A 27,507-nucleotide genomic window follows, 5' to 3' on the forward strand; every position below is an offset into this window, starting at 1 on the left:
ACAGGGTTAATGGGTCAGTACCTCCTAGGGGCAAAGTGTACTAATGGCAGTGACAGGGTTAAGGGATTTGATTCCCACTGACTGCTCCCTTGTGTCTGACATTACTGTGTGTTCAATACAAGCAACGGTCACCCCCCCCCACCCCCACCTTAACTTTATTTCCAGAGGAAGGGAAAAGTAACCAAATCTTTGCTTTTCGCACGGCTACATTTGTTTAGGTAGACCATTTGATTGTTACATTGTGCGCTTAACCTCTGCTCCGTTTCCCCCGTCCCCCTTTACCTTGCAGCTCTGCACCAGCTGCTGATGTGCTGCCGTGTTCTTGTTGGAGACCGACGCGTTCTGCGAGGCTGCGATGGCTTGTGTGGCGGCTGCTGCAGCCTGCTTGGCAGCGGCCTGGGAGAGGGAGAGCGTAGAGCACGGGACGATGAGAACACATTGGGGAGAGGGGGTCCCCCACATCCCTCTCCCCAAGGTGTTACAGCAGGATGATTTGTGATGTGGATACTAGGGAGCAGCAACCTCCAGAGTCGCTACTTTCCATCGGCCTGCGTGACGCGGAGATTGGAGTACAAGGAAGTCCCAGCGCCACTTGTCGCGGTAAGGATATTGGGAACCAAGGGGTCCCCACAGAGCTAAAGTGAACGGGATTTACACTTCGTAACAAAAGAGGGAACCCCCGCAACTGTCTAAATGTAAATGTGTCGGTGCTCCCTAGGTACGAGCATATAACAACAGACCCGAGAGAAAGAACCTAGTAAGGGCACTCTAAACACATAGGTGGTATGGTGAACACTTTAAAACATACACTTTATTCAAATAATTTAAAATAATGGGTGATAAAATAAGAATTAAACGTTATGATCCTTCATATGAACACTGAATGTGGTGTTCTGGATCAATGAATGCTGACTGCAAATATCCTCTATTAATGTATGTTGCAGTTTGGACCACTGAGTATGGTGAGTCACTGTCCAGATGAACCAAAGCACCCTAAATGTCGCAGCTGTTACAGTATGTGCCAGTATAAACAATCCCTAATACGCAGAATATACAGCACTCTGGCATACAAAAAGAAACCCTAGCCAGGTCTGCCAAAAAACAGTGAGGTAGTGTGACTGGCTGAATGAATGGGATCCTGGCTAATAATATAGCTAGTACAGAGCTAGGAATACTGTAGATAGATGATAGAATATAGGGTTTGTATATAATCAGCTCAATATCACTGGCTATGAATATAACCCTAGGACAAGTGATTATGAGTCTAGGGAGCAAAGCAATACGTCCCTAAGTGGTTAAGCAATAAAGATACCCAACACACGTCTATTCCCTCCCCACTGCCCGTGTGCGCCTCCCACCATCCCAATAAACTGTAAGCTCTTCGGGGCAGGGACTCCCTCCCCATGTGCAATGCTCCCAACTCCCTGTGTGACCCGCCGCTGGATTCCCTCCTCTCACCTCCAGGCGGTTGACGATCTTCTTCTTGATGGCGTTCTGGGCGGCCGCGTTGGTGGCGACTCTCAGACCCTCCGCTGCCTCGCGGAGCCGCTGCTGCTGGTCCTCATTCTCTGGGTTGGCGGCAGCTCCCTGCGCGGGAGTCAAAACTTTCACTGAAACCCTTCTCTGTGCAAAGTGCTGGAATACACGTGCCCCCCCACCCAAAACAAAGGGGCCATCCGGTCTCCAACAGTGCAGAGACAAGCAGGATAAATCAGATAAGCTGAGGGGTGGAAATACCATGCTCAGATCCCACAGTGCTGTCTTTGTGAGAGAGAGGGGAGGGAAGAGAGGAGAGGGGGGGGGGAAGAGAGGAGAGGGGGGGAGAGAGGCGAGAGAGGTGGGGAGAAGAGAGAGGGGGAGAGGAGACGGGGAGAGAGGAAAGAGAGAAATGGGGGGAAGAGAGGGGAGAGAGGGGGGAAGAGAATGGGGGAAAAAAAAAAAAGATGGGAGAGAGAAGGGGGAGGAGAAAGAGGAAAATGGGCAACTGGGAAAAGTGCGGTGAGGGATTACAAGAGACAAACACTGCACAGCACGGCACTCTGCAGAGCATTCTGCGCGAGACAGATAACGTTGGCTACCTTCGCAGCCTCCACCATCCGAGCAGTGGAGTCGGCCAGGAGCTTGGCGGCTGCCAGCAGCTTTTTGGAATTGTCCATGTCTATCTCGGCCTCTGCGTCCGACCTCATGGCGTTGACCAGGTCCGACGTGGCCTGGGCCAGCACCCGAGCCTGCCGCACCATCTCACCTGCAACGAGACAACCCCCCCCAAACCTTTCATATAAACGGGCATCCTTTAATGCTTCTCGTATCATGGGAGATCCATCATTATTCTATCTAACCCACATTCAGGTCTCCGCTCACGTCGCTGAAAACATTTCTGGGTCTACAGTACTTACTGCAGCGCCAGATCTAACCAAAGGAAGACCACATTCAGGCACCGCGACGCCACTATAGAACAAAGAAAGGAGCACAGAGAAGGCAGGACAAAGAAATAGTTCACATTTATTATACATATAGCAAATTAAAAACTACTCCTGATGAAGCGCAAAATAGCGTGAAACGCGTAGAGGGCCACCACACAGACCCCACAAGTCACATTATACATTTTTGTGTGTTTATGGGATACGTTCGGCAATTGAACCTCCACTAAGACAAACAACGGTGAACACTGCTATAGCTAGGCACGCAGCTCTAACAAGGGGAACAGCTCTTCCTGGCAGTCCGCTTCTGGTTCACTTCCGGTTTGACAACCGTGTGGTGATCCGGGATAGTTGGAGCAGGGGGGACTCTGCGGATCTCGTTGTGTTGATGTCGGCAGTGTGAGGGGAATCGGATTGATCAAGTGGCTGAACTTCACTGTAAGTTTTTAATTTGCTATATCTTACTATATATTTCTGAAAGTGTCATATGTGTCCGTGTCTGTATGTGTCTCCCTTTGTCCCTCCCTGTGTCCCTAGCGGCAATCCCATTGGACCTTGGGCCAGGCCAATGAGATTGCTCCCTTGGCCCGCCCGCCCCCGCACACCTCTCATTGGCCTGAGGCGGAGTGACGGGCCAAAGGAGAGACGGAGAGAGACACACACCACACACACACACCCACACACCCCCACACACCTCTTCCTCACCCCCGAGGCCAGCCCCCCCCCTCACCCAAACCTCACCTCCCCCCCCCTCCATCATCACCCCCCCTCACCCGCAACTCACCTCCCCTTGCGGCGCCCTGCTTGGCTGCGCGGGTGGGGGGTCTAGCGCCGCCGCCGCTCCCATCACCTCAGAACCCTCAGGGGCGACGCAGCAGCCCTACCGCCTCCTTCCACCCTGCAAACCTGCATGGCCGCGCACTGCGGGACCTGCCAGCGGGAGGAGCAGGGCAGTGGCGGCCGCGGCGGGGACACCTCACCACGTGACTCCCACCCACCTCCCTAAATATTCCACTACGGCCGCCGTGTGAGGTATGGGGGGGAGGGAATGGCGTGCCGCCCGCTATCTTCAAGCCGCCATGTGAGGTATGGGGGGGGGGGGGGAGGGAATGGCGTGCCGCCCGCTATCTTCAAGCCGCCACGTGAGGTATGGGGGGGGGGGGGGAGGGAATGGCGTGCCGCCCACTATCTTCAAGCTGCCATGTGAGGTATGGGGGGGGGAGGGGGGGGGGGGGGAGGGAATGGCGTGCCGCCCACTATCTTCAAGCCGCCACGTGAGGTATGGGGGGGGGAGGGAATGGCGTGCCGCCCGCTATCTTCATGCCCCCAAAGCCGCCGCATGTGGGGGGGGGGGGGGGGGGGTGTGATGCCGGCCTGAAACTAGCTTCATGCTGCCGCGGGGGGGGGGGGGGTAAGATGCAGGGGGGAAATGCAGGCCTGCCCGCCCACTATCGTAAGGCCTCCGCCTGAAGTATGGGGGCTGCGGGGGGCGGGGGTAGTGGGAGATGTCACTAAATAACCCACCCACCCAGTCACTAAATAACCCACACACCCAGTCACTAAATAACAAAGTCACTAAATAACCCACCCACTCACTAAATAACCCACCCACCCAGTCACTAAATAACAAAGTCACTAAATAACCCACCCACCCAGTCACTAAATAACCCACCCACCCAGTCACTAAATAACCCACACACCCAGTCACTAAATAACAAAGTCACTAAATAACCCACCCACTCACCCACTCACTAAATAAAGTCACTAAATAACAAAGTCACTAAATAACCCACCCACTCACCCAGTCACTAAATAACAAAGTCACTAAATAACCCACCCACTCACCCACTCACTAAATAACCCACCCACCCAGTCACTAAATAACAAAGTCACTAAATAACCCACCCACCCAGTCACTAAATAACAAAGTCACTAAATAACCCACCCACTCACTCACTCACTAAATAACCCACCCACCCAGTCACTAAATAACCCACCCACCCACTCACTCACTCACTCACTAAATAACCCACCCACCCAGTCACTAAATAACCCACCCACCCACTCACTAAATAACAAAGTCACTAAATAACCCACCCACTCACTCACTAAATAACCCACCCACCCAGTCACTAAATAACCCACCCACCCACTCACTAAATAACCCACTCACCCACTCACCCACTCACTAAATAACCCACCCAGTCATTAAAATAAACCACCCACCCACCCTGTCACTAAATAAAGTCACTAAATAACCCACCCACCCACAAAATAAAAGTCACCAAATAACCCACCCACCCCTTGCCTTTCACCTCCCCTGCCCCTGCCTCCCCCCCTCCCTTGCCTTCCTCCCCCTTGCCCCTGCCTCCCCCCCCTTGCCCCTGCCTCCCCCCCCCTTGCCCCTTCCTTCCCCCCCCCTTGCCCCTGCCTTTCTCCCCCCTTGCCCTTGCCTTCCTCCCCCTTGCCCCTGCCTCCCCCCCCTTGCCCCTGCCTTCCCCCCCCTTGCCCCTGCATTCCCCCCCCTTGCCCCTGCCTTCCTCCCCCCTTGCCCCTGCCTTCCTCCCCCCTTGCCCCTGCCTTCCTCCCCCCTTGCCCCTGCCATCCTCCCCCCTTGCCCCTGCCATCCTCCCCCCTTGCCCCTGCCATCCTCCCCCCTTGCCCCTGCCATCCTCCCCCCTTGCCCCTGCCATCCTCCCCCCTTGCCCCTGCCATCCTCCCCCCTTGCCCCTGCCATCCTCCCCCCTCCTGCCCCTGCCTTTCACCCCCCCGCCCCCTCCCGTCCCTGCCTTTCACCCACCACCTCACACCGATTCCCACCGTAGTGGGATCGCCACACCGCACTCACCAGCCACTCGCCGACTCACAATAACTTTACAATTAATCCATTTTTAAACAACATCGGATTACATTTTCTTCCATGTTTCTTTTCAACATTTTTATAGAATCTTTCCACCAAATACTCAACCTATCCTTACCCTATTTAGAAATACTACCTATTACGGATTTACATCCCGGGCAACGCCGGGTATGTCAGCTAGTGTTTAATAAATGTGAACTATTTCTTTGAGGTCCTGCCTTCTCTGCGCTCCTTTCTCTGACGTCCTGCCTTCTCTGCGCTCCTTTCTCTGACGTCCTGCCTTCTCTGCGCTCCTTTCTCTGACGTCCTGCCTTCTCTGCGCTCCTTTCTCTGACGTCCTGCCTTCTCTGCGCTCCTTTCTCTGACGTCCTGCCTTCTCTGCGCTCCTTTCTCTGACGTCCTGCCTTCTCTGCGCTCCTTTCTCTGACGTCCTGCCTTCTCTGCGCTCCTTTCTCTGACGTCCTGCCTTCTCTGCGCTCCTTTCTCTGACGTCCTGCCTTCTCTGCGCTCCTTTCTCTGACGTCCTGCCTTCTCTGCGCTCCTTTCTCTGACGTCCTGCCTTCTCTGCGCTCCTTTCTCTGACGTCCTGCCTTCTCTGCGCTCCTTTCTCTGACGTCCTGCCTTCTCTGCGCTCCTTTCTCTGACGTCCTGCCTTCTCTGCGCTCCTTTCTCTGACGTCCTGCCATCTCTGCGCTCCTTTCTCTGACGTCCTGCCCTCTCTGAGCTCCTTTCTCTGACGTCCTGCCCTCTCTGCGCTCCTTTCTCTGACGTCCTGCCCTCTCTGCGCTCCTTTCTCTGACGTCCTGCCTTCTCTGCGCTCCTTTCTCTCACGTCCTGCCTTCTCTGCGCTCCTTTCTCTGACGTCCTGCATTCTCTGCGCTCCTTTCTCTGACGTCCTGCCTTCTCTGCGCTCCTTTCTCCGACGTCCTGCCTTCTCTGCGCTCCTTTCTCTGACGTCCTGCATTCTCTGCGCTCCTTTCTCTGACGTCCTGCCTTCTCTGCGCTCCTTTCTCTGACGTCCTGCCTTCTCTGCGCTCCTTTCGTTGTTCTATGGTTGCTGTGCCCCGGTTGATCGCCGGAGAGTTTTGGAGCAGCGGGAAGAAGAGGCTCAGGGAGCAAAGGACACCAGATAAGCACGGTCTCACTACTTTCTTTACCCCGACGCCACTAACCTGCGTCGCCCATGGAGCTGAAGATGCTCTCGGTGACGGACATGATGGTGTCGGTGGCCTGGTCGTACCGGCCGATGGGCTCCCCCCGGCTGGCGTACTGGCGCACGTGGAGCAGAAGGTCGTTGAGCGCCTGGCTGACCACGCTGGCAGCCGCGCTCACCTGCTTCAGGAGATCGCAGTCCTCCGTGGCCGCCTGGCAGGCTCGCACGCAGTTGTCCACCGAGCGATCCACCAGCTTCCCGGCCTCGATCAGCTGCTCCTGGCACACGGGGGAGCTGATGGTCGGACTCACTACCTGCAAGAGGTGGGGGGGCGGGGGGAGAAGGGACAGGCTTGGAACCGGCAGCTGAAGTGGGATACTGGTGGGATGTGTGGGGGGAGAGGGGGGGGACGGGGGGAGGAGTGAGGGGTACACCTACTTTCCCCTTTACAAACCAAAAGAACGTCCAATTGCTATTGATCAAACACAGAGTACCCCCTCCCTACTCCTTAAGTTTATTTACAATCCTCCCACCCTGTTTGCCGAGCAACACAAAATGGCGGCGAGTTCGGGGCTCACTACGATGGCCAACAGAAAGCGGCAAAGTCGATTGGTGACCATATTTGTAGGCCAACTACAAAAACAGTCCCTTTTACTGGCAATGGGGGGTCCCTGAAGGTTGGGTGTGATCCCAGGTCAAGGTAATAAGATGATTCCCAAAAGGCGGTGCTTGATACCCTAGTTCTACAAGGGGTTCGCCCAAACAAAATCGGTACTGGTGGCTCCCAGGCAGTATAGTGGGGTCCTGAGCCCGTGTGGGGTCTGCACACTTATAAAGGCCCCAAACTGCACTAGAGCATGGGGGGTATGGCTGTCACTTAGAGCAGGAGCTACCCACAATGCTTTACAATACAGCAGCAAGGCATTATGGGACGTGAAATTGGAAGCTCCCGCAGTGAGTGATAGCTATACCCCCCCATGCTGCCTGCACACACTGACGGACAGTTTGGGGGATTATTAAGCGTGAGATCCTCCCACGAGCTCAGGACACGATACTGCCAGGGATCAATCGCACAGTTTTGTTAGTGATAGTTGGGGGTTGCTGAGGTAAGGTCTAGTTAACAAAATATATATTTGACTAATGATTTGGATCAACGGCACATGACCGTGTGAGCAGCGTGGGACATACACACGCACATAGAAATGACCATGTGAAGTGCCCACTCCTCACCTTGGCACAAGCCACCAGCTGGGAGGTGGACAGCGCGCACTGCGTGGCAGCCGCGATCACTCTGTTCTGCAGCACCGCGTCCTCTGTCCCCTGCGCCACGTTCTTGGCTTTCAGAACCAGCATGGCAGCCGCATTGGCCACGGCCTTCGCCAAACTCATCAGCACGTCCTGGAGATACACACCGCGAGGGCGAGATTTCAACGGGGGCCATCAAAGTCTGCCGATGGCAGTGACGCGTCACCCTCTCGCTGCCAGCGAGGCCTGCAACGCACTGAGCTGCGGGACCCATCTGGCAGCAAAGGGGTTAAGGGGAAACACTTCCCTGCCGTTACGTTTATACCCTTTTAACACCTCGCCGCGGGCGGCTTCGGCAGACGCAGGGCAGTGAGGTGGTACCTGAAATCGCTCGTCTGCTTCGTTCTCGCCGATCTGCCGCAGAAGGTCGCCGCTGGCCTGCCCGATGCTCCCGGCTGCGGTGAGGACGGTCTGGCGGGGCTGGAAAGAAGGAGTCAGACACGAAAGGAATGAAAACGCAATGGACGACTTGGCAAAGAGGCCTCCGGAATGTAAAAAGAAATACATAAATATATATATAAAAATAAATATACATAACAAACCAACCAACATCCCTTGCCATCCTACTGCTGGATAAGGCCTCCCCAATCATCTCCCAGGTACTGCGGTTACAGCCTCCCTTCTCCCTCGCACCAACACATTTTCTGATCTTATCCTCCCATCTTCCTTTTGGGCGTCGTCTTGGTATTTTAATTTTACTTGGAATCCAGTCGAGTCCCATCTTTGTCCAACGATGGTCATTTCTTCTTTCGATATATATTCGGCACACTGCCATTTTAAGATCTTCCCCTGTGTGAGGTCACAGACTTGTTTGGTTTCGAATCTATTCATTCTTTCTCCTGTCTCTTCTGGTAATACCCAGCATGCATCTCTCTATGTCTTTGCGTTGTCTATAACTTCTGAATGATCTTCGCATTTAGGGTCCACGTTTCACACCCATACATGAGCATGGGTAAGAAACACAGGTCCACAACTTTCCTCTTGAGGCGCAGTGGAAGGTTCCCTTGAAATAGTCTTGTTTCTACCAAATGCCTCCATCCCATCTTCATTCTATTGATTTCATTCAAAGGTTCCCATCCATTGTTACTTACCAGCTAAGTTAGACATAGTCTTCCACTTCTACTCCATTTATTTCCATCTTTGTTGACGTGAAACTTGTTAAACCTCGCTTTGGTCTCGCTGAGATTCATACCGAGGTCACACTCTTACTTGCTTCAGCGAGTTCTCCAATTTGCTGCTGGAGGTCTTCTGGACTTGGGGCAAGAATAACAAAGTCATCTGCAAATCTTAGGTGACTCAAATATTCACCAGTGGTTTGAACTCCCTTTTCTTCCCAATCTAATGTATTGAACAATTCCTCAAGTGTTGCTGTTTAGAGCTTTGGGGACACTGTGTCTCCATGCCACACTCCCTTACGGATCCTTATCTTTCTTGTATCTTCATGTGATCTAATGTTTAACTTGACATTCTCATAAATGTTCTTTATAATATCAATGTACAATTCTTCAACATTTTGTCGTCATAATCCATCTAGGACCGCTGAGGTGCAGACAGAATCAAATGCTTTTTCGGAATCTACGAATCCTAAGCTGAGTAGATCTTATTCATTACTTCGGGAAATCCCTTTGTGTCCGACTTGGATGTGGTCCATTGTGTTGTATCCAATGCGATATCCCGCCTGTTCTCTAGGTTGGGCGACATCCAGGTTCTGTTACAGCCGATTAGCGAGTATCTTCGTAAAAATCCTTTAAGTGATTGGAAATAGACTGATTGGTCTGTAGTTCTTGAGGTAATTCTTTGTCTCTGTTCCTGTGGATGAGGATAACGATGGTATTTCGCCATTGTTCTGGAATTCTCCTGTACTACAAGCAGCATGTAAAGAGTTTTGTACGGATTTTCTCCTCTTCTTCCCCAGCTTCCTTCGAGATTTCAGTTGTAATTCATCTTCCCCGGGAGCCTTCTCATACTTCATGGATTTTCCTTTGCCACTGCTTCTGGAAGGGCACGTGGTACATCATTGGTGGTTTCTTCTGGCTCACCCTCTGCTGGATTATGCCCTGTGTTACAGTATCTGTGTTCTTGTACAATTTAATGTAGAAGTCCTCAACTCTCTTTATGATAAGTGCATCGTGTTATTGTCGATCCATCGCCTTGTTTGAGTGCGATGATTTGCTTCTTCACAATTGCACGTCTCTGCTTTGTCTTAAGTTTTTGTTATCTTCAATAGTCTTCTTCACACTCACACTCACTCTCGCACCCACTCTCGCACCCACTCTCGCACCCACTCTCGCACCCACTCTCGCAGCCACTCTCGCAGCCACTCTCGCAGCCACTCTCGCAGCCACTCTCGCAGCCACTCTCGCACCCACTCTCGCACCCACTCTCGCACCCACTCTCACACCCACTCTCACAGCCACTCTCACGCTCACTCTCACGCTCACTCACTCACTCACACACTCACTCACACTCACTCACACTCTCACTCTCAAAACAACTACTAAGTGCTGCTACTCCATGAAACAACCTCCAAAGCTAGAAGGCACCTCATGGCCCATAAACCTCAATGGGCTGTCAAGTGCCTTCTGGTGCTGGTACGTTTCTGGTGGTATAGCACCGTTTACCAAACATGGGCCAGACGCTTTATATGGAGGCTTTTAAAACAAAACAAATAAAACATTGCAACGCTACAAGACCCACGTGTCCTGACCTCGCCAGAAGAAGGCTGAACGGCAGTGAGCAGGTCGGACACGGCTCCAGCCAGCGTCCGCGCCGCACCCATCAGCTTCTCCCTGCTGCCGACCTCGTCCTCCACCAGTGCGGCCAGCAGCTTCACGCCCTTCGACATCTTGGTCAGGTTGGAGGAGATGGTGGTGATGGCGCAGCCGACGGCCGTGTAATCCGTCTCCGTCGGATCGCCTGCCAGGAAGAGACGGGGGAGAGTTACAGTGACGTCTTCCAAGCCCTCCTAAAGGTTATTTTATTTCAGTAATAGGTTAAAACAACATATATTCATTCCAATTTTAAAATAAAATAATAAATAAAAACCAATGTAAATAAAAATGTGCAAATTAATTGTAATATTTCTCGCAATGCTGCTGGGAAAAAATGGTTGTTTAATGAGATCACAGAGAGTTTAGGGAATGACCCCCTACATCAGTGCGCTGGGAATGACCCCCTACATCAGTGCGCTGGGAATGACCCCCTACATCAGCGCGCTGGGAATGATCCCCCTACATCAGTGCGCTGGGAATGACCCCCTACATCAGTGCGCTGGGAATGACCCCCTACATCAGTGCGCTGGGAATGACCCCCTACATCAGTGCGCTGGGAATGACCCCCTACATCAGTGCGCTGGGAATGACCCCCTACATCAGTGCGCTGGGAATGACCCCCTACATCAGTGCGCTGGGAATGACCCCCTACATCAGTGCGCTGGGAATGACCCCCTACATCAGTGCGCTGGGAATGACCCCCCTACATCAGTGCGCTGGGAATGACCCCCTACATCAGCGCGCTGGGAATGACCTCCTACATCAGTGCGCTGGGAATGACCTCCTACATCAGTGCGCTGGGAATGACCTCCTACATCAGCGCGCTGGGAATGACCCCCTACATCAGCGCGCTGGGAATGACCCCCCTACATCAGTGCGCTGGGAATGACCCCCTACATCAGTGCGCTGGGAATGACCCCCTACATCAGTGCGCTGTGAATGACCCCCTACATCAGTGCGCTGGGAATGACCGACCCCCTACATCAGTGCGCTGGGAATGACCCCCCTACATCAGTGCGCTGGGAATGACCCCCTACATCAGTGCGCTGTGAATGACCCCCTACATCAGTGCGCTGGGAATGACCCCCCTACATCAGTGCGCTGGGAATGACCCCCTACATCAGTGCGCTGGGAATGACCCCCTACATCAGTGCGCTGGGAATGACCCCCTACATCAGTGCGCTGTGAATGACCCCCTACATCAGTGCGCTGGGAATGACCCCCTACATCAGTGCGCTGGGAATGACCCCCTACATCAGTGCGCTGGGAATGACCCCCTACATCAGTGCGCTGGGAATGACCCCCTACATCAGTGCGCTGTGAATGACCCCCTACATCAGTGCGCTGGGAATGACCCCCTACATCAGTGCGCTGGGAATGACCCCCTACATCAGTGCGCTGGGAATGACCCCCTACATCAGTGCGCTGGGAATGACCCCCTACATCAGTGCGCTGGGAATGACCCCCTACATCAGTGCGCTGGGAATGACCCCCCTACATCAGTGCGCTGGGAATGACCCCCTACATCAGTGCGCTGGGAATGACCCCCTACATCAGTGCGCTGGGAATGACCCCCTACATCAGTGCGCTGGGAATGACCCCCTACATCAGTGCGCTGGGAATGACCCCCCTACATTTGTGCACCTGGAATTTAATTAACAGGACAGAATATAAGACACACACACACATTGGAGGATGCGTGGGGGTCACATTGGAGGACGCGTTGGGGTCACATTGGAGGACGCGTTGGGGTCACATTGGAGGACGCGTTGGGGTCACATTGGAGGACGCGTTGGGGTCACATTGGAGGCCGCGTTGGGGTCACATTGGAGGCCGCGTTGGGGTCACATTGGAGGCCGCGTTGGGGTCACATTGGAGGCCGCGTTGGGGTCACATTGGAGGCCGCGTTGGGGTCACATTGGAGGCCGCGTTGGGGTCACATAGGAGGATGCGTGGGGGCCTCTTGGTTACTGTTGTATATTTGAGGTCATGTTCCCAGTAGCGCTCCAGTTGGCCCAATTACATATATAAATAATACTGTGGGTCTGTGTTCTGAGCATGCTAATATTGTACATATCTAAACACACACACACCGTACCCGCAGTAAGGTTCACCACAGATGCTGTTCCCGCAGTGATGGCGTCCACCTGTGAGTGGATCTCGTGCTTCGACTCATCCACCTTGTTCTTAATCCAAACTCTTGATGCCTGAAAACAGGAGCAAATATTATTGCCCGGCCATAAAGACATTAACCCCAGCCTCTGTACAGCTAACCCTGCCCATACTTACATTAACCCCACCCCTGCACCGCCAACCCTGCCTATACTTACATTAACCCCATCCCTGTACAGGTAACCCCACCCAAACTTACCTCAACCCCACCTCTGCACCGCTAACCCCGCCCATACTTACATTAGCCCTCTGTACAGCTAACTGTGGCGAAAATGGGGGTAATCAGCACATCAATAAAGGCAGTGTGCTCAGCTGGTTACCCCTATTTCGTATTGGGGATGAAGGGGTTAATTTTATATGCTGTTCCCCATGTACCATTCTCCCCTCTATGCATTGTTGTCCCCTTTTTGCAGGCTTGTCCCTACCTGCAGTGCTGAATAACAGGAGCTGTTCCATTAAGACTGCTAATTTAGGAACAGAGTGAGCCAGCACCCTGATTTTTGGTGAGCAGCCTCAGTGTAACCCCCCAAGCACACACATATTAAAAATATAACTTTGTCATAAGGGGAACATATATTTTTGATGAAATGCCTTTCTGTTGCAGTTTTAAAATGTACAGGCAGGATGCTATTTTTTCTGCCTGCCTTTGTAATGCATTAAGGAACAAATATTATGCATACATGAGCCCCCTGTTGAGGCAATGCCTATGGGTCTGGGGGATGAAAGACCCCAGAGTCTTAAAGTGTCACTTAATCAGGATGTTTCTGAGAAGCAGATCCTGTTACTCATCCTGGATATTTCACACCTTGGGACCAAACTCCAGACATTACCTTGCCAGAAATCAGTGGCCCCTTTTTACTCAGCAGTGCTACCAAGCTGCTTACTGAGCATGCTCAGAGTTACCTGGGCTGGCTGTAGGATTTGCCCACGTGACATGGCAGGTTCTGACAGGAGGAAGATAATTCCTTGCCGATGGGATGAGGCTAATGTAACACTTCAAGGGTCCTGTCCTTAAAAAGGCCTGTAACCCTCATTCCTGTGTTGTTGTTGTTGTTACCTGATTTCTTCAAGCGGATAAGATCTAAGTACAGCGGCTACGATTCCAGAACACAAGGGGTTAAAAACATCGCAACAAGGAAACTAGCCCTGCTTCAGGATTTCGTTAGCCCTGGGGATTCTAGAACGAACCCCAAAGAACCAGAAAAGACTTTGCACTACTCACAGAAGGATTGGGCTGGCAATTTATGCCCTTGCAAAGGGACTGCATTTTAAAGGGCAATCTTCTGGTGCTTTGCACCTTTCTGGACATTATCCCGTTCCTATACCAGTAAGTGTAATTATTAAGTGTATTCTGCAGTTGTCGTCTGTTTGCCTATCAAGGGAATAAATCTCAGTTTATTTTGCTCAACTTGTTCTGCTCAATTGGGATCCACAAAATATAAATGTGTTATTAAGTGCGTCCATCGTGACAAGCATTTAAAACTGGTGGCAGCGGATGGGATACTGATTGAGCCTATATTGCAGTTTCCTGCGGGGCTCTGTAATATAGTGAGGACCTTGTACATTGCAAGCTCCTCAGACAAGTGGCAACCTACACACACTTTCAAAGAAGCACGAGATAATTCACTGGTCTCTGGACCCATACCCCAGTGGCACCATGAGTCCACGCTCAGGAAGGTTTTGTACCTGGAACCGGGCGCAGATAGTGGAGAGATGTGTGGGGTACGGTTTCACGACAGACGGTCGTTCCAAGAGTCAGCTGGAAGAGGATTTAGAAGAATATGAGGGCAAGATGGCCCCGCCAGCTGCTGTGGCAGCAGACAGTACTCAGCCCAGAGTGCAGGAGGTCTCTCCAGCTCCGGGGCTGCAAGGACAGGGGGAGGATGTCAGTGACCACCTGGGAGAGGGTGGCGTGGTGCCAGTGGGTGCAGATGGATCAGTCGCTGCGGCGACCGGACTTGCTACCTCTGAACTCATTGCACTTCTCACTGCCTGGGGAGAAGGGGTTAGCTATGAACAGCGGGTACAGCTTCTGTCGACAGCGCTTGGAAGGACCCCTCACTCCCACCTTGTCAGCGGGGAACAGGACGTTCCCAGAGTAACTGCTGTGGCAGCCGCAGAGCCAGCAAATGAATATGTAACCAGCAGAGCCTTGGTGAGCAACGCAGCAGTCCCCAGAGAGGCAGCCATTCCGGCTAGGGGGGACCAGTCTGCACCTCAGCGGACTCCCAAACATACAGTGGGCAGCGACACGCCCTATACTGGGGAGTTCAAGCTTGAGAGACAGTGCTATCATTGCCACAAGGTGGGCCACATCCGGCCACATTGCCCGGACCGTGAGCGGTCTGGGGGACCCCATCAGGGGCAACGTTCACAAGCTGCAGGGCCAGTAACCCAGATTGGGCTGGCCCACACAGAGGAACAGACCACAGCCATGGAGCCACAACCAAGAGGGATGTCCCAGGCAGATGCTGCTTTTGTCACCTCAGAGCCAGCAGCAGTGAGCAGAGGATGTCCAAGTGCATCAGTCGAGATGCAGCCTGCTGATATCCTGAGCAGGCACCCACGGAGGGTTACCTTTGGTGACCAGCAAGCAGATCTGGGTGCTGCTGTTATTCTGGTGCAGCCAGAAGATTTGCTCTCGGGCACCGGGGTGCAAAGAACCATGCCTGATGGAGGGCTGCGGTCATTCCAGGGTGCCCAGATCGTTTTGGATGGGGTTGCTAATCATGGCATGAGGGAGGTGGGGGTTTTGTCCAGGGTAACTGCTGAGGTGCTCCTTAGCAATAACCTGGAGCCTGTGATCTGTATGGTGGCTGCGGAATTGCCTGCTGTTGCGGCGATTCCTAAGAGCCTGTCATCAGGAGTCACAGCAGAATCAACCTCTGTCCCCCTGCATTTGGGACCTACGGTTAAAGCAGTCTCTGAGGAGACCAGATAGGTAAGCCAGACTACTGAGTCGCGACCAGTGACTGACTTACTGTTCCCTTTACCTGTTCTTGTTACCCCTGACTTAGAGACTAAGGGTGGGTGGTTAGAATTAGGGACAGCAGATAGGGATGCGGTGAAAGCTGACCCCAGCTTAGAAGGTATGGGACTGTGGGCGTCCGAGTCCTGGGAAAGCGGGGGGTCAGACCACAGGCTGTGGCACCGCAGGCTCTGGGGTAGGGAGCCAGGTTCTACCGGGTTAGCCAGGGTCTGGACAGGTAGAAGACGGTTAGTGGGACCCAGGGAGGGAAGACAGCAAGTGTTGCAGGTAGCCTTCCCCAGTCCACTAGTGGGGCATCAGGGGGTCACTCACATGAGAACCCAGCTGTTGCAGCCTTACTTCTGGCCGGAGGCAGCTGCAGACTTTGGACACCCCTGGGACGCCTGCCAACCATAGGGTAAGGCGGGTGATTATGTGCAGATGCTCCTGAACCTGTTATCAGGAATGGGGAACGTGTTTCAGAAAGTAGCTCAGGCAATGCCAGGCCTCTTAGGTAGGATAGGGTTTCCTAGGGGGTTCCTAGTTGAGCTAAAAGCCTGGGGAGGTAGGCAGGCAGGGGCAGAAGCCAGGGCTAGGGTAGAGCAGCCTAGGGTCCTGTTCTCATACAAGCTGGACAGGGCACATAGTACGGATCAGCCTGTGCTTCCAGATGATCTGCATCCTCTGCATAAGAATACCCATTGAGTATCAGCAGAGGTGGAAGACAGTGTAGAGAGGAAGGCAAAGGGGGGGGGGTCAGTCTTCAGCCTTCAGAATGGCCTCTGTTAGTTTTTCAGGGTGCCATTCAGGATGAGGAATGCTCTGGCTACCTCCCACCGCCTGGTCAGGAGGGCACTAGAGAGAGTGCAGAGGTATGTAGGGACATACAGGGAGAGGATTGTTGGCTTCAGGCAGATCTGGGGTTTGTATCCAGGACAGGTAGCAGCAGTGCTAGCCAGGGTTAGGGATACAGGGCTTGCTATTATACCCACTCAGTGTTCAGTAGAGAGGGCAGAGGTAATGCCTCTAGGGCACAGGGTGCGGGCAGGCGTCTGATTTCTCTAGGGCCCCCTAGTTACTGTAGGCAGGTTACCTCACAGCCCATTAGACCCTATGACTGATTTGACCCAGAACGACTGTCTGTGCTGGTAGTCTGGTCTCCAGCCTGTGAAAGAGCATTTCAGGCTTTGAAGACTGCACTGGCCAGTGCACCAATTCTGGCTGCTCCAGATTATTCCAAGACGTTTTTGGTCAGAATTTGGCATTTGGGCTGTGCTCAGCCAGGTGGGGGAGAAAGGCAGTGAGCATGGGAATGCTGATGGCCAGTCCTGGCAGGACAATCCCCAAGACCTAATGACTTCAAAAACCCTCCGGTCAGCCCAACCACCAGAGGAGGTGGCCAGGGCAAACCTTGGGCTTTGAGTGGGGGAGATGTGGCGAAAATGGGGGTAATCAGCACATTAATAAAGGCAGTGTGCTCAGCTGGTTACCCCTATTTCGTATTGGGGATGAATTGGTTAATTTTATATGCTGTTCCCCTGTACCATTCTCCCCTCTATGCATTGTTGTCCCCTTTTTGCAGGCTTGTCCCTACCTGCCGTGCTGAATAACAGGAGCCGTTCCATTAAGACTGCTAATTTAGGAACGGAGTGAGTCAGCACCCTGATTTTTGGTGTGCAGCCTCAGTGTAACCCCCCAAGAACACACACATTAAAAATATAACTTTGTCATAAGGGAAACATATATTTTTGATGAAGTGCCTTTCTGTTGCAGTGACACTAACCCCGCCCATACTTACATTAACCCCGCCCCTGATGGATCCTATCACGCCTTTATGTTGCTAACTAATGGGTCCCAGCGGCAGCGAAGGGTTTGGTTTAAACTCAACCAATTCCATTTCGAAGAGGTGTCTGGGCGTGTCTTGCGCTGGCGGTGTCACTCACCATGTCATGTCCTAGAGGTGGCAGGTTGTCCACGTGGCCGAGGTCGTCCTGCGCCTGCTGCACGGCATGCATGCTGGTGTTGATGGTGCCCATCAGAGCCTGCTGGGCGGAGGTCTGCGTGGGAAAAGGGCCCAGAATGCACTGGGTGAGCGTCGCAAGCCAGATCTTCACTTCCTGCCGCCCGGTGCAGATCTCATTTCCCAGCCCGCTGCGACGCCTCCGACCCCATTAAATCTCCTATCCTGAGCAGCTCCTTTACTTATTGCCCTCTACCACCTCACACAGGAGGCTGCACCATGGATCCACTACTCCGCTTCAGAGGCTGACATTTTCTTCTAGTACTTCTCTCTCCACAAAATCTCATTCTCTTCTGTACCACTACACAATGTACATAAGTGTCATCTCCCCCTCTATTTCCTCCCATTCTCACTCACCCCCCCCTCCATTCTCGCTCATTCCTACCCCCCACCTCATTCCTCCCCCCATACTCATTTCTCCCCCCCCTCACTCATTCCCCCCCTCTCTCATGTCCCCCCCTCTCACTCATTCCCCCCCCCCTCACTCATTCCCCCCCCCTCACTCATTCCCCCCCCTCACTCATTTCCCCCCCTCACTCATTTCCCCCCCTCACTCATTCCCCCCCCTCACTCATTTCCCCCCCCTCACTCATCCCCCCCCCCCTCACTCATTCCCCCCCCCTCACTCATTCCCCCCCCTCACTCATTCCTCTCTCCCCACTCATTCCTCTCTCCCCACTCCCCCCGCTGCATATTTAGATCCTTTACGAGTCCCTGTAATATAATCTCAGACTTTGCGCATCCGACTCACACAAAAAAATTCCCCTTCTGGCGCCTTTCAAAACGAGGAGATGTTTTTCTTACAGAAAGTAGGTTACGCGCCGACTCCCAATTATCCCTTACATATGGGGGGTAGGGGAGGGAGTCACACCGCACTGACGCCCAATTATCCCTTACATATGGGGGGTAGGGGAGGGAGTCACACCGCACTGACTCCCAATTATCCCTTACATATGGGGGGGGGAAGGAGTCACACCGCACTGACTCCCAATTATCCCTTACATATGGGGGGTAGGGGAGGGAGTCACACCGCACTGACGCCCAATTATCCCTTACATATGGGGGGGAGGGGAAGGAGTCACACCGCACTGACTCCCAATTATCCCTTACATATGGGGGGGGGGGAGGAGTCACACCGCACTGACTCCCAATTATCCCTTACATATGGGGGGGGGGGGGGGAGTCACACCGCACTGACTCCCAATTATCCCTTACATATGGGGGGGGGAAGGAGTCACACCGCACTGACTCCCAATTATCCCTTACATATGGGGGGGGGGGGGAGGAGTCACACCGCACTGACTCCCAATTATCCCTTACATATGGGGGGGGGGGGGAGGGGGAGAGGGGAGAGGGGTGGTCACACCACGCTGACTCCTAATTATCCCTTCCATATGGGGGGAGTCCCACGCCGAGGGGAGTCACAGCGCTGCCGCGTCCCACGCCGGGGGGGATTCACACCGCGCTGCCAGGGGGAGTCACAGTGCGCTGTCTCGTCCCACGCCGGGGAGGGGGGGGGGGGGGTAAGGGATGTGTGTACTCACCAGTGGTGGCATGTGGCCCCTGTGCATCTGCCCCGTGGTAAGCTGCTGCTGGGCGGTGGGCATGCTGCCCATGTTAAAGATCTCCGGCCCGCTGGAGCCCGAGCGTATGATCGCCGGGAGAGCCACCGTGCCCATCTCCGGCTTCCCCGGGCGGTTCAGCTGCTGCTGCTGCAGGATGGTGGATCTGAGGAGCGCGCAACAACACAAGAGCACTCAGCCATACAACGCCTTCTCTAACGCAGAGCCACCACAGCACTAATCCCACGTCTGGTAACCCCTTCACAACCAGTTACTGGTCTCTCCTGGGGGTAAGGCCCCTATACCCCCTCCCCCCACCGCGTGTGCGGTATATTTTCGGCTGTAAATGTTCCAGACGCACTTTTTGGGCGACACCGACTCCTCTAACATGGTGGATTCCTCGTCCCCCTCCAGCCCGAATCTGTCTTTGCTCTGCTTCTGCAACACAAGAGAAGGCTTCAGGGTGCACCCTTCGCCGTACACACCCGCTTTACTCACACCTAGGGGGGGGGGGGGGATCCCCGCTAATAGAGGCTCAAAGAAATAAATAAAAGGTTAATCTCCACAAAACCGTTCCCACCTATTTGCGCCTGCTGTTAAAATGAGCCAGTTTCTATTTTCCGGTACCCCATCTCGCAGGCCGTCTTATACCCCAAAGCCATTAGATAAAGCTTGTAAAAAAGATCCCAGAAGCCATAATTTGAAGACATTATATGTTTAAAACTTTACTTGAGAAGGGGGCTGCCCATTTTACAAAGATCTTGCCATCTTCCAAGATGGCTGACCAGGCAGCTGCCTGCGTGCCGCCATTTTCAGTACCCATAACCAAAATAACTGCCGGTACATCAAAGTTACTTGGAGCTTTGTCTGCCAATGGTTATAAGATCCCCAAATCTTCCTTTTGGAAAGCCGGGGCGGGAGCGGTTCTGCCCCCGCTGGCCTGGCGGGATCAGTACCTTCTTTAGAATGATATCGATGTATCCGGCGATGAGCTGCGAGATCTGCTCCCCTTCCGTGGTCTGCACCGAGTAATAACTCTCCTGGTACTCTCCGAAGTCCTGAAACGCACTGAGGCTGCGTTACGCGCGCTACGCGGAGGGGTTATAGGTGCCACGCGGAGGGGTTATAGGTGCCACGCGGAGGGGTTATAGGTGCCACGCGGAGGGGTTATAGGTGCCACGCGGAGGGGTTATAGGTGCCACGCGGAGGGGTTATAGGAAGCGGGTATATGTGCCATACCTCCTTATTATATAACCTGTCTGGGGTAATATGTGCCACGTGGAGGGGGTATACGTGCCATACGGAGAGGTTATAGGGAGTGGGTATATGTGCCATACGGAGGAGTTATAGCTAGCGGGTGGGTCTGTGTCATACAGAGGGGTTATAGGGAGCGGGTATATGTGCTATACAGAGGGGTTATAGGGAGCAGGTATGTGCCATACAGAGGGGTTATAGGAAGCGGGTATATGTGCCATACTGAGGTGTTATAGGGAGCAAGTATATGTGTCATACGGAGGGGTTATAGGGAGCGGGTATATGTGCCATACGGAGGGGTTATAGGGAGCAGGTATGTGCCATACGGAGGGGTTATAGGAAGCGGGTATATGTGCCATACGGAGGGGTTATAGGGAGTGGGTATATGTGCCATACGGAGGAGTTATAGCTAGCGGGTGGGTCTGTGTCATACAGAGGGGTTATAGGGAGCGGGTATATGTGCTATACAGAGGGGTTATAGGGAGCAGGTATGTGCCATACAGAGGGGTTATAGGAAGCGGGTATATGTGCCATACTGAGGTGTTATAGGGAGCAAGTATATGTGTCATACGGAGGGGTTATAGGGAGCGGGTATATGTGCCATACGGAGGGGTTATAGGGAGCAGGTATGTGCCATACGGAGGGGTTAGAGAGCGGGTATATGTGCCATACGGAGGGGTTATAGGAAGCGGGTATATGTGCCATACGGAGGTGTTATAGGGAGCGGGTATATGTGCCATACGGAGGGGTTATAGGGAGCGGGTATATGTGCCATACGGAGGGGTTATAGGGAGTGGATATATGTGCCTACGGAGGGGTTAGAGAGCGGGTATATGTGCCCTATGGAGGGGTTATAGTGAGCGGGTGTATGTGCCATAGTGAGGGGTTATAGGGAGTGGATATATGTGCCATACGGAGGGGTTATAGTGAGCGGTATATGTGCCATACGGAGGGGTTATAGTGAGCGGTATATGTGCCATACGGAGGGGTTAGAGAGCGGGTATATGTGCCATACGGAGGGGTTATAGTGAGCGGTATATGTGCCATACGGAGGGGTTATAGTGAGCGGTATATGTGCCATACGGAGGGGTTATAGTGAGCGGTATATGTGCCATACGGAGGGGTTATAGTGAGCGGTATATGTGCCATACGGAGGGGTTATAGTGAGCGGTATATGTGCCATACGGAGGGGTTGTAGTGAGCGGTATATGTGCCATACGGAGGGGTTATAGTGAGCGGTATATGTGCCATACGGAGGGGTTATGGGGAGTGGTTATATGGGGTAAAAGGAGGAGTTATAAGGGGTAATAGGTGGTGTTAAAGGGAGGAGTATATACCAGCGTGAAGCTCTTGGGAGAGGCGGCCCAGCGTTTCACGGTTGTCAGGGGCCACTCCTGTACCACGTCCTTGGTTCTCTCGTCCACCCGCATCACCGAGTCCTTGGTGATTCCCAGCAGACGCGGCACCAGTTTGTTCTTTCCCTTCATCTTCTCCTGGAAGAGCAGACGAGGCGAGAGTGAGCCTAAAACTGTGTCCCCCCGAGCCCAACACCCCGCGGAGCCCCCACAAGCCCAACGCCCCCCCCCCCGAGGCTAACACCCTGTGGAGCCCACCCCAAGCCCCCTGAGACTGACACCTCTCAGAGCCCCCCCATACCCCGCGGAGCCCCCCAAGCCCAAGGCCCCCCCGAGACCGACACCCCGCGGAGCCCCCCTTATCCCAACGACCCACATAGCAGCACCCCCAAGCCCCACACTTCCCCGAGCCTGACACCCGTGGAGCCCCCCCTAGCACAGACTACACAGCACTTAAGTCAGAACCCAACAGTTTTCTGGCCCAGAGAAACCATTGTGAAAATATTTTCCCCAGGACCTCCTAGATACCAATTAAAGTCTCTGTTTTGCCTATTTGCAACCCACTAAAAGAGATCCCTATGGGAGACAAAGGGTTAACTAGGTCAGTGTTTCCCAACCTTATTTACACTGTGCTCCCCCCGCCCCCCGACATAAAATCTCTTTTCCCCGAGCCCCTAAAGAATAAATCTTATTGCCAACTCCTCAGACTACCGCTAGTAAACCAGTGTGACTGATCCCAGGCAGTATATAGTGCCCTGAGCTCATGGGGGGAACACACGCCTACTAATCCCCCAAACTGTGTGACCGATCCCAGGCCGTATATATAGTGTCCTGAGCTCGTGGGGGGAACACACGCTTACTAATCCCCCAAACTGTGTGACCGATCCCAGGCCGTATATATAGTGTCCTGAGCTCGTGGGGGGAACACACGCTTACTAACCCCCCAAACTGTGTGACCGATCCCAGGCCGTATATAGTGTCCTGAGCTCATGGGGGGAACACACGCCTACTAATCCCCCAAACTGTGTGACCGATCCCAGGCCGTATATATAGTGTCCTGAGCTCGTGGGGGGAACACACGCCTACTAATCCCCCAAACTGTGTGACCGATCCCAGGCCGTATATAAAGTCATGAGCTCGTGGGGGTAACACGTTCAGTGTGTACAGGCAGCATGGGGGGTGGAGGGGGTTATAGCAGTCACTCGCTGCAGGAGCTTCCAAAGTCACGTCCCACAATGCCTTGCTGCTGTGGATGCAAAGCATTATGGGAAGCTCCTGCTGTGACAGCTATACCCCTCCATGCCACAATGCAATTTGGGGTCTAACCAGTGGGCAGTCCCCACACGTGCTCAGGACCCCACTATACTGCCCGGTATCCCCCATTACATTGTTTTGGGGAACCCCTTGGTGACACCTCACTTTCACCCAGGTGGGAATCCCTGATCTAGCCAAATCTACTACTAGCGTAACCTATGCTACTAAAAGCAGCGTGTAAAGTATATTCTTCGCAATGGGCTGCCAGAGAAGAGGTTAAGAGGGTTGGACCTGTGCTGAGATACTCGGTACCACTTTACTTTGACAACTAAACAGCTGTTAGACACACATCATCGCATCCCGCATCTTCCTGCCACCCCAAACCATTCCCTTGTTAACCTGTTTCAGGTCAGCGGCACAGAGAAATGGAACGGGATGAGACCGGAGGCAGAGGGTCTGGGTTATGTAATCAGAACTTAACGAGGAAGATAATTAGCCCAGAAGGCCCCGGAGGAGACGAGAGACGGAGGAGAACACGTGTGAGCTGCAAGAGAAAGCGTTCGGGCGGAAAATCTGCAGAGAAAGCAGCGCTTTCTGCACCTCTGTATAACACGCACGCTGAGCGGGACATATAGGGAGAGGTTACGGGGGACAATAGGAGGAATTATAGGGGGCAATAAGAGGAGTTATAGGGAGGGGTTATATGGGGTAATAGGGGGAGTTATATGGGGTAATAGGAGGAGTTATAGGGAGGGGGTATATGGCGTAATAGAGGAGTTATAGGGAGGGGTTATATGGGGTAATAGGGGGAGTTATATGGGGTAATAGGAGGAGTTATAGGGAGGGGGTATATGGGGTAATAGAGGAGTTATAGGGAGGGGGTATATGAGGTAATAGGGGGAGTATTTGTAACATTTGACATATACACAGTGTTCCAAAAAAACAGGATCCCTTTTATTTTCCATCATATCTTGCAGAAAAATCACTACATTTTCATGATAATTTTTAGGTCTGTCATAGTACATTAACACTAAAATATCCTTTGGGGTTGGTGACGGCGTGATGACCTCATCGCGTGCATAGTTACAAAATGGTGTTTAGCGCAGAAGATAAGCGCGATATAAAGTGCGTGAGACGGAGCAGGAATTGGGGTCTAAACGCCGACATAAAATGTTCCCTGATAAAGGCCGGCCGCTAGGAGGACGGAAAACTTCGTAAAACAACGTATCGCACAGGAGCGGGAGCCGCTGGATCAGCGCCGTATCGATGATGCGATCAGACCGCGGCGTTCTCGTCTCCGGGCGTTTCCGCAGGAGGCGAGGATTTTGAACACATACTTTAGATTATAACAATGTAACACATTTACACGCTACAAAGGTAAAGCGCCTATTTCTCGTGTAATGAACACGTATCTCCCGCAGCGAATCTGGGACTTGTTGGTATAATACAGCGACTTTAATTTAGTTATCATAAGTGCATTGTCTACCCCTGGGGGCGGCCAACTCCAGTCCTCAAGGGCCACCAACAGGCCCGGTATTAGGGAGGTCACTGCGTCAGCACAGGGGGCTCAGTCTTCGACTGCACCCTGTGCTGAAGCAGGGATATCCTGAATATTTGGCCTGTTGGTGGCCCTTGAGGACTGGAGTTGGCCGCCCCAGGTAAACTTTGTGCTTCTTATATAGTGTTAATCTACATAACAAACCTAAAATGGTGCTCATGGGGACTGAGCGAGAAATATGTAAGATATGATAACACAAAGAGGTCCTGTTTTTCCAGGGGGTGTTTGTGTATATAAATAATATATACAGTACGCCCTGAAGGAATGTGTCACGCTTTCTTATCACCCTATGCCGCTCTGGTATAGAAGTGGGTACTTGGAATGCCCGGAATGTGACGGTAACCTCGTCTCCCCGCCGCTGTGTGTGTATCCCGCAGAGCGGTGGGACCAGCTCTGTATACACCTTGCATGGGGATCTCAGGAGTGTATATACACACACATCACACCGTGACCAACGTGCAAATGGGAACAGGGTCACAGCGTATTAGAGGCCATTTCCCGAAACCTTCAGTCTGATGCATATAAAAGGAACATTACTCATGGGTATTACTTTCATTTGCCCCTACGTGGGACAGACCCTTTAACCCATTAAACACGTCCCTGTCATTAGGTCACTTTGCCCCTACGTGGGGCTGACCCTTTAACCCATTAACCACGTCCCTGTCATTAGGTCACTTTGCCCCTATGTGGGACTGGCCCTTTAACCCATTAAACACGTCCCTGTCATTAGGTCACTTTGCCCCTACGTGGGACTGACCCTTTAACCCATTAAACAGGTCCCTGTCATTAGGTCACTTTGCCCCTACGTGGGACTGACCCTTTAACCCATTAAACACGTCCCTGTCATTAGGTCACTTTGCCCCTACGTGGGACTGACCCTTTAACCCATTACACACGTCCCTGTCATTAGGTCACTTTGCCCCTACGTGGGACTGACCCTTTAACCCATTAAACACGTCCCTGTCATTAGGTCACTTTGCCCCTACGTGGGACTGACCCTTTAACCCATTACACACGTCCCTGTCATTAGGTCACTTTGCCCCTACGTGGGACTGTCCCTTTAACCCATTACACACGTCCCTGTCATTAGGTCACTTTGCCCCTACAATAAATCTTCCCAAGTATGAAAATTGAGCACGTGCTCCCACACGGATGAAGTCCCACCGCTCCCAGACTTCAATGAGCATTTAACATGTTTGTTCAGATGGATTTCTAGACCTTCCGTGTATGGAGCTGTCGTCTTGCAGAATTTAAAGGAAGAAATACCCCAAAACGTTACCTTGACTAGGAAAAACGACACGCCGTAGGTCCGCAGAGACCGCGCCAACTTCACGTACTTCACCTTGGCTTCTATTTCCGTCATTTCCCCGCAGTTTTTATGCTCCTGTCGGACGGGAGGGAAACAAAGAGCCCGTTTGGGAGGTTTTTGCGGAAGATTTTATAACTAATATGCCCCAAGAGAGATTGGTACATTACAGGCGTAATCACTCCCGTTAACGCGGCAAACATCCCGTGTTTTCAATGGCGCTCGTGGTAAGAGACGTGGCAGCTTTAAAGCACAGTGCGCTAACGGGAGTATTCACGCCTGTGGCATCTGTATAAGGACCGTATGCCAGGGTAAAGATGGCTTTCTGCTGCCATTTTGGACACCAACATCAACAGAGACAGATTGTCAGCGCAGACAACAAAGATGGACGCCTCCGGACTCGGCGGAATTCAGATGGTCTGGTCCGATTTCATGTCACAAGGCTACAAACGGGTGACATTAAGACTGGCAAACACTGGTGACGGTGTGCCGGTGGAAAGAAGTGGCTTGGTACCTGGAACACTTTCTTCTCGGCTCCCCTCTGTTTGATATATTCCTTGGGCAGAAATTCCTTCAGGCTGTAAGAGAAGAGAGCGGTCATCGTATTCCGGCCGACCTGACTGCCGGGTCTTCAGATGCTATCCGCCATGTTATTGTATCCCCAGGCAGGAGGGACGGTATCATCGCCAATGGTTCAGGGAGCTTTAGGAGGGGTCCAGGACAGTTGGCCGTTTGGCCGCCAGGACAGATGGCCGCCGCAGATGACCAGGGAGTTATTGGGTAATGCCAATAATGGCAACCTACGACCGTCACCCCTAACCCCTTATCCTAATCCCCAACACGAATTATTCCTAACCTTAACCCCTAAACCAGGAGTGGGCAACTCCAGCCCTCAAGGGCCACAACCCGGTCAGAGCTTCAGGATATCCCTGCTTCAGCACAGGTGGCTCAATCAGTGGCTCAGTGGTTGGCCAACTCCAGTCTTCAAGGGCCACTAACAGGAAAAGGCTTCAGGATATCCCCGCTTCAGCACAGGAGGTTGAATCAAGGACTGGCATTGGGCACCCCTGATCTGGTCTGTAGCACGGGGGCCTGACATGTAAGGGGTTACACTATAGGAGCCCTACATGTGCTGTGTCTGAGGGTCTGAATCCCGCGGCTTACTCTAGAAATCCCGGCTTGTGTTTCAGTTCCACGTGGGGTCCGAACTGGATCTGGGTCTGAATGCCGCCAAACTCGCCGGCCTTGTCAAAAGAGACCGGGTGGGAGCCGTTCAAAATGTCATCGCGAGCCTGCAGGGTAAATACATACATGTAACAAGACAGTCGCCAGCGTGCGGGGCAAATACATACATGTAACAAGACAGTCGCCAGCGTGCGGGGCAAATACATACATGTAACAAGACAGTCGCCAGCGTGCGGAGCAAATACATACATGTAACAAGACAGTCGCCAGCGTGCGGGGCAAATACATACATGTAACAAGACAGTCGCCAGCGTGCGGGGCAAATACACAAATTGCACTTAGCCAGTAAAGGCCTGACCGGAGG

General features: G+C 52.9%; 1 protein-coding gene across 4 annotated transcripts in view; it reads right to left on the reverse strand.

The window, feature by feature from the left end:
• Positions 1-27,507, reverse strand: part of TLN2 (talin 2) — a 170,441-nt gene that overhangs the window by 65,993 nt on the left and 76,941 nt on the right. For all 4 annotated transcript variants that reach the window (XM_075576099.1, XM_075576100.1, XM_075576098.1 and 1 more), the window contains exons 8-23: positions 27,123-27,250; positions 26,473-26,536; positions 25,932-26,036; positions 21,823-21,978; positions 20,188-20,289; positions 19,593-19,669; positions 19,214-19,397; positions 17,593-17,706; positions 12,608-12,716; positions 10,446-10,654; positions 8,060-8,158; positions 7,664-7,831; positions 6,453-6,747; positions 2,079-2,245; positions 1,459-1,587; positions 283-396 (exon numbers count right to left, since the gene is read on the reverse strand). In XM_075576099.1, the coding sequence (XP_075432214.1) occupies positions 283-396; positions 1,459-1,587; positions 2,079-2,245; positions 6,453-6,747; positions 7,664-7,831; positions 8,060-8,158; positions 10,446-10,654; positions 12,608-12,716; positions 17,593-17,706; positions 19,214-19,397; positions 19,593-19,669; positions 20,188-20,289; positions 21,823-21,978; positions 25,932-26,036; positions 26,473-26,536; positions 27,123-27,250 (2,220 nt within the window). The remainder of the gene's footprint in view (positions 1-282; positions 397-1,458; positions 1,588-2,078; positions 2,246-6,452; positions 6,748-7,663; positions 7,832-8,059; positions 8,159-10,445; positions 10,655-12,607; positions 12,717-17,592; positions 17,707-19,213; positions 19,398-19,592; positions 19,670-20,187; positions 20,290-21,822; positions 21,979-25,931; positions 26,037-26,472; positions 26,537-27,122; positions 27,251-27,507) is intronic.

Source organism: Ascaphus truei, chromosome 18 (assembly GCF_040206685.1).
Source record: "Ascaphus truei isolate aAscTru1 chromosome 18, aAscTru1.hap1, whole genome shotgun sequence".
NCBI classification, from domain to species: Eukaryota; Metazoa; Chordata; class Amphibia; order Anura; family Ascaphidae; genus Ascaphus; species Ascaphus truei.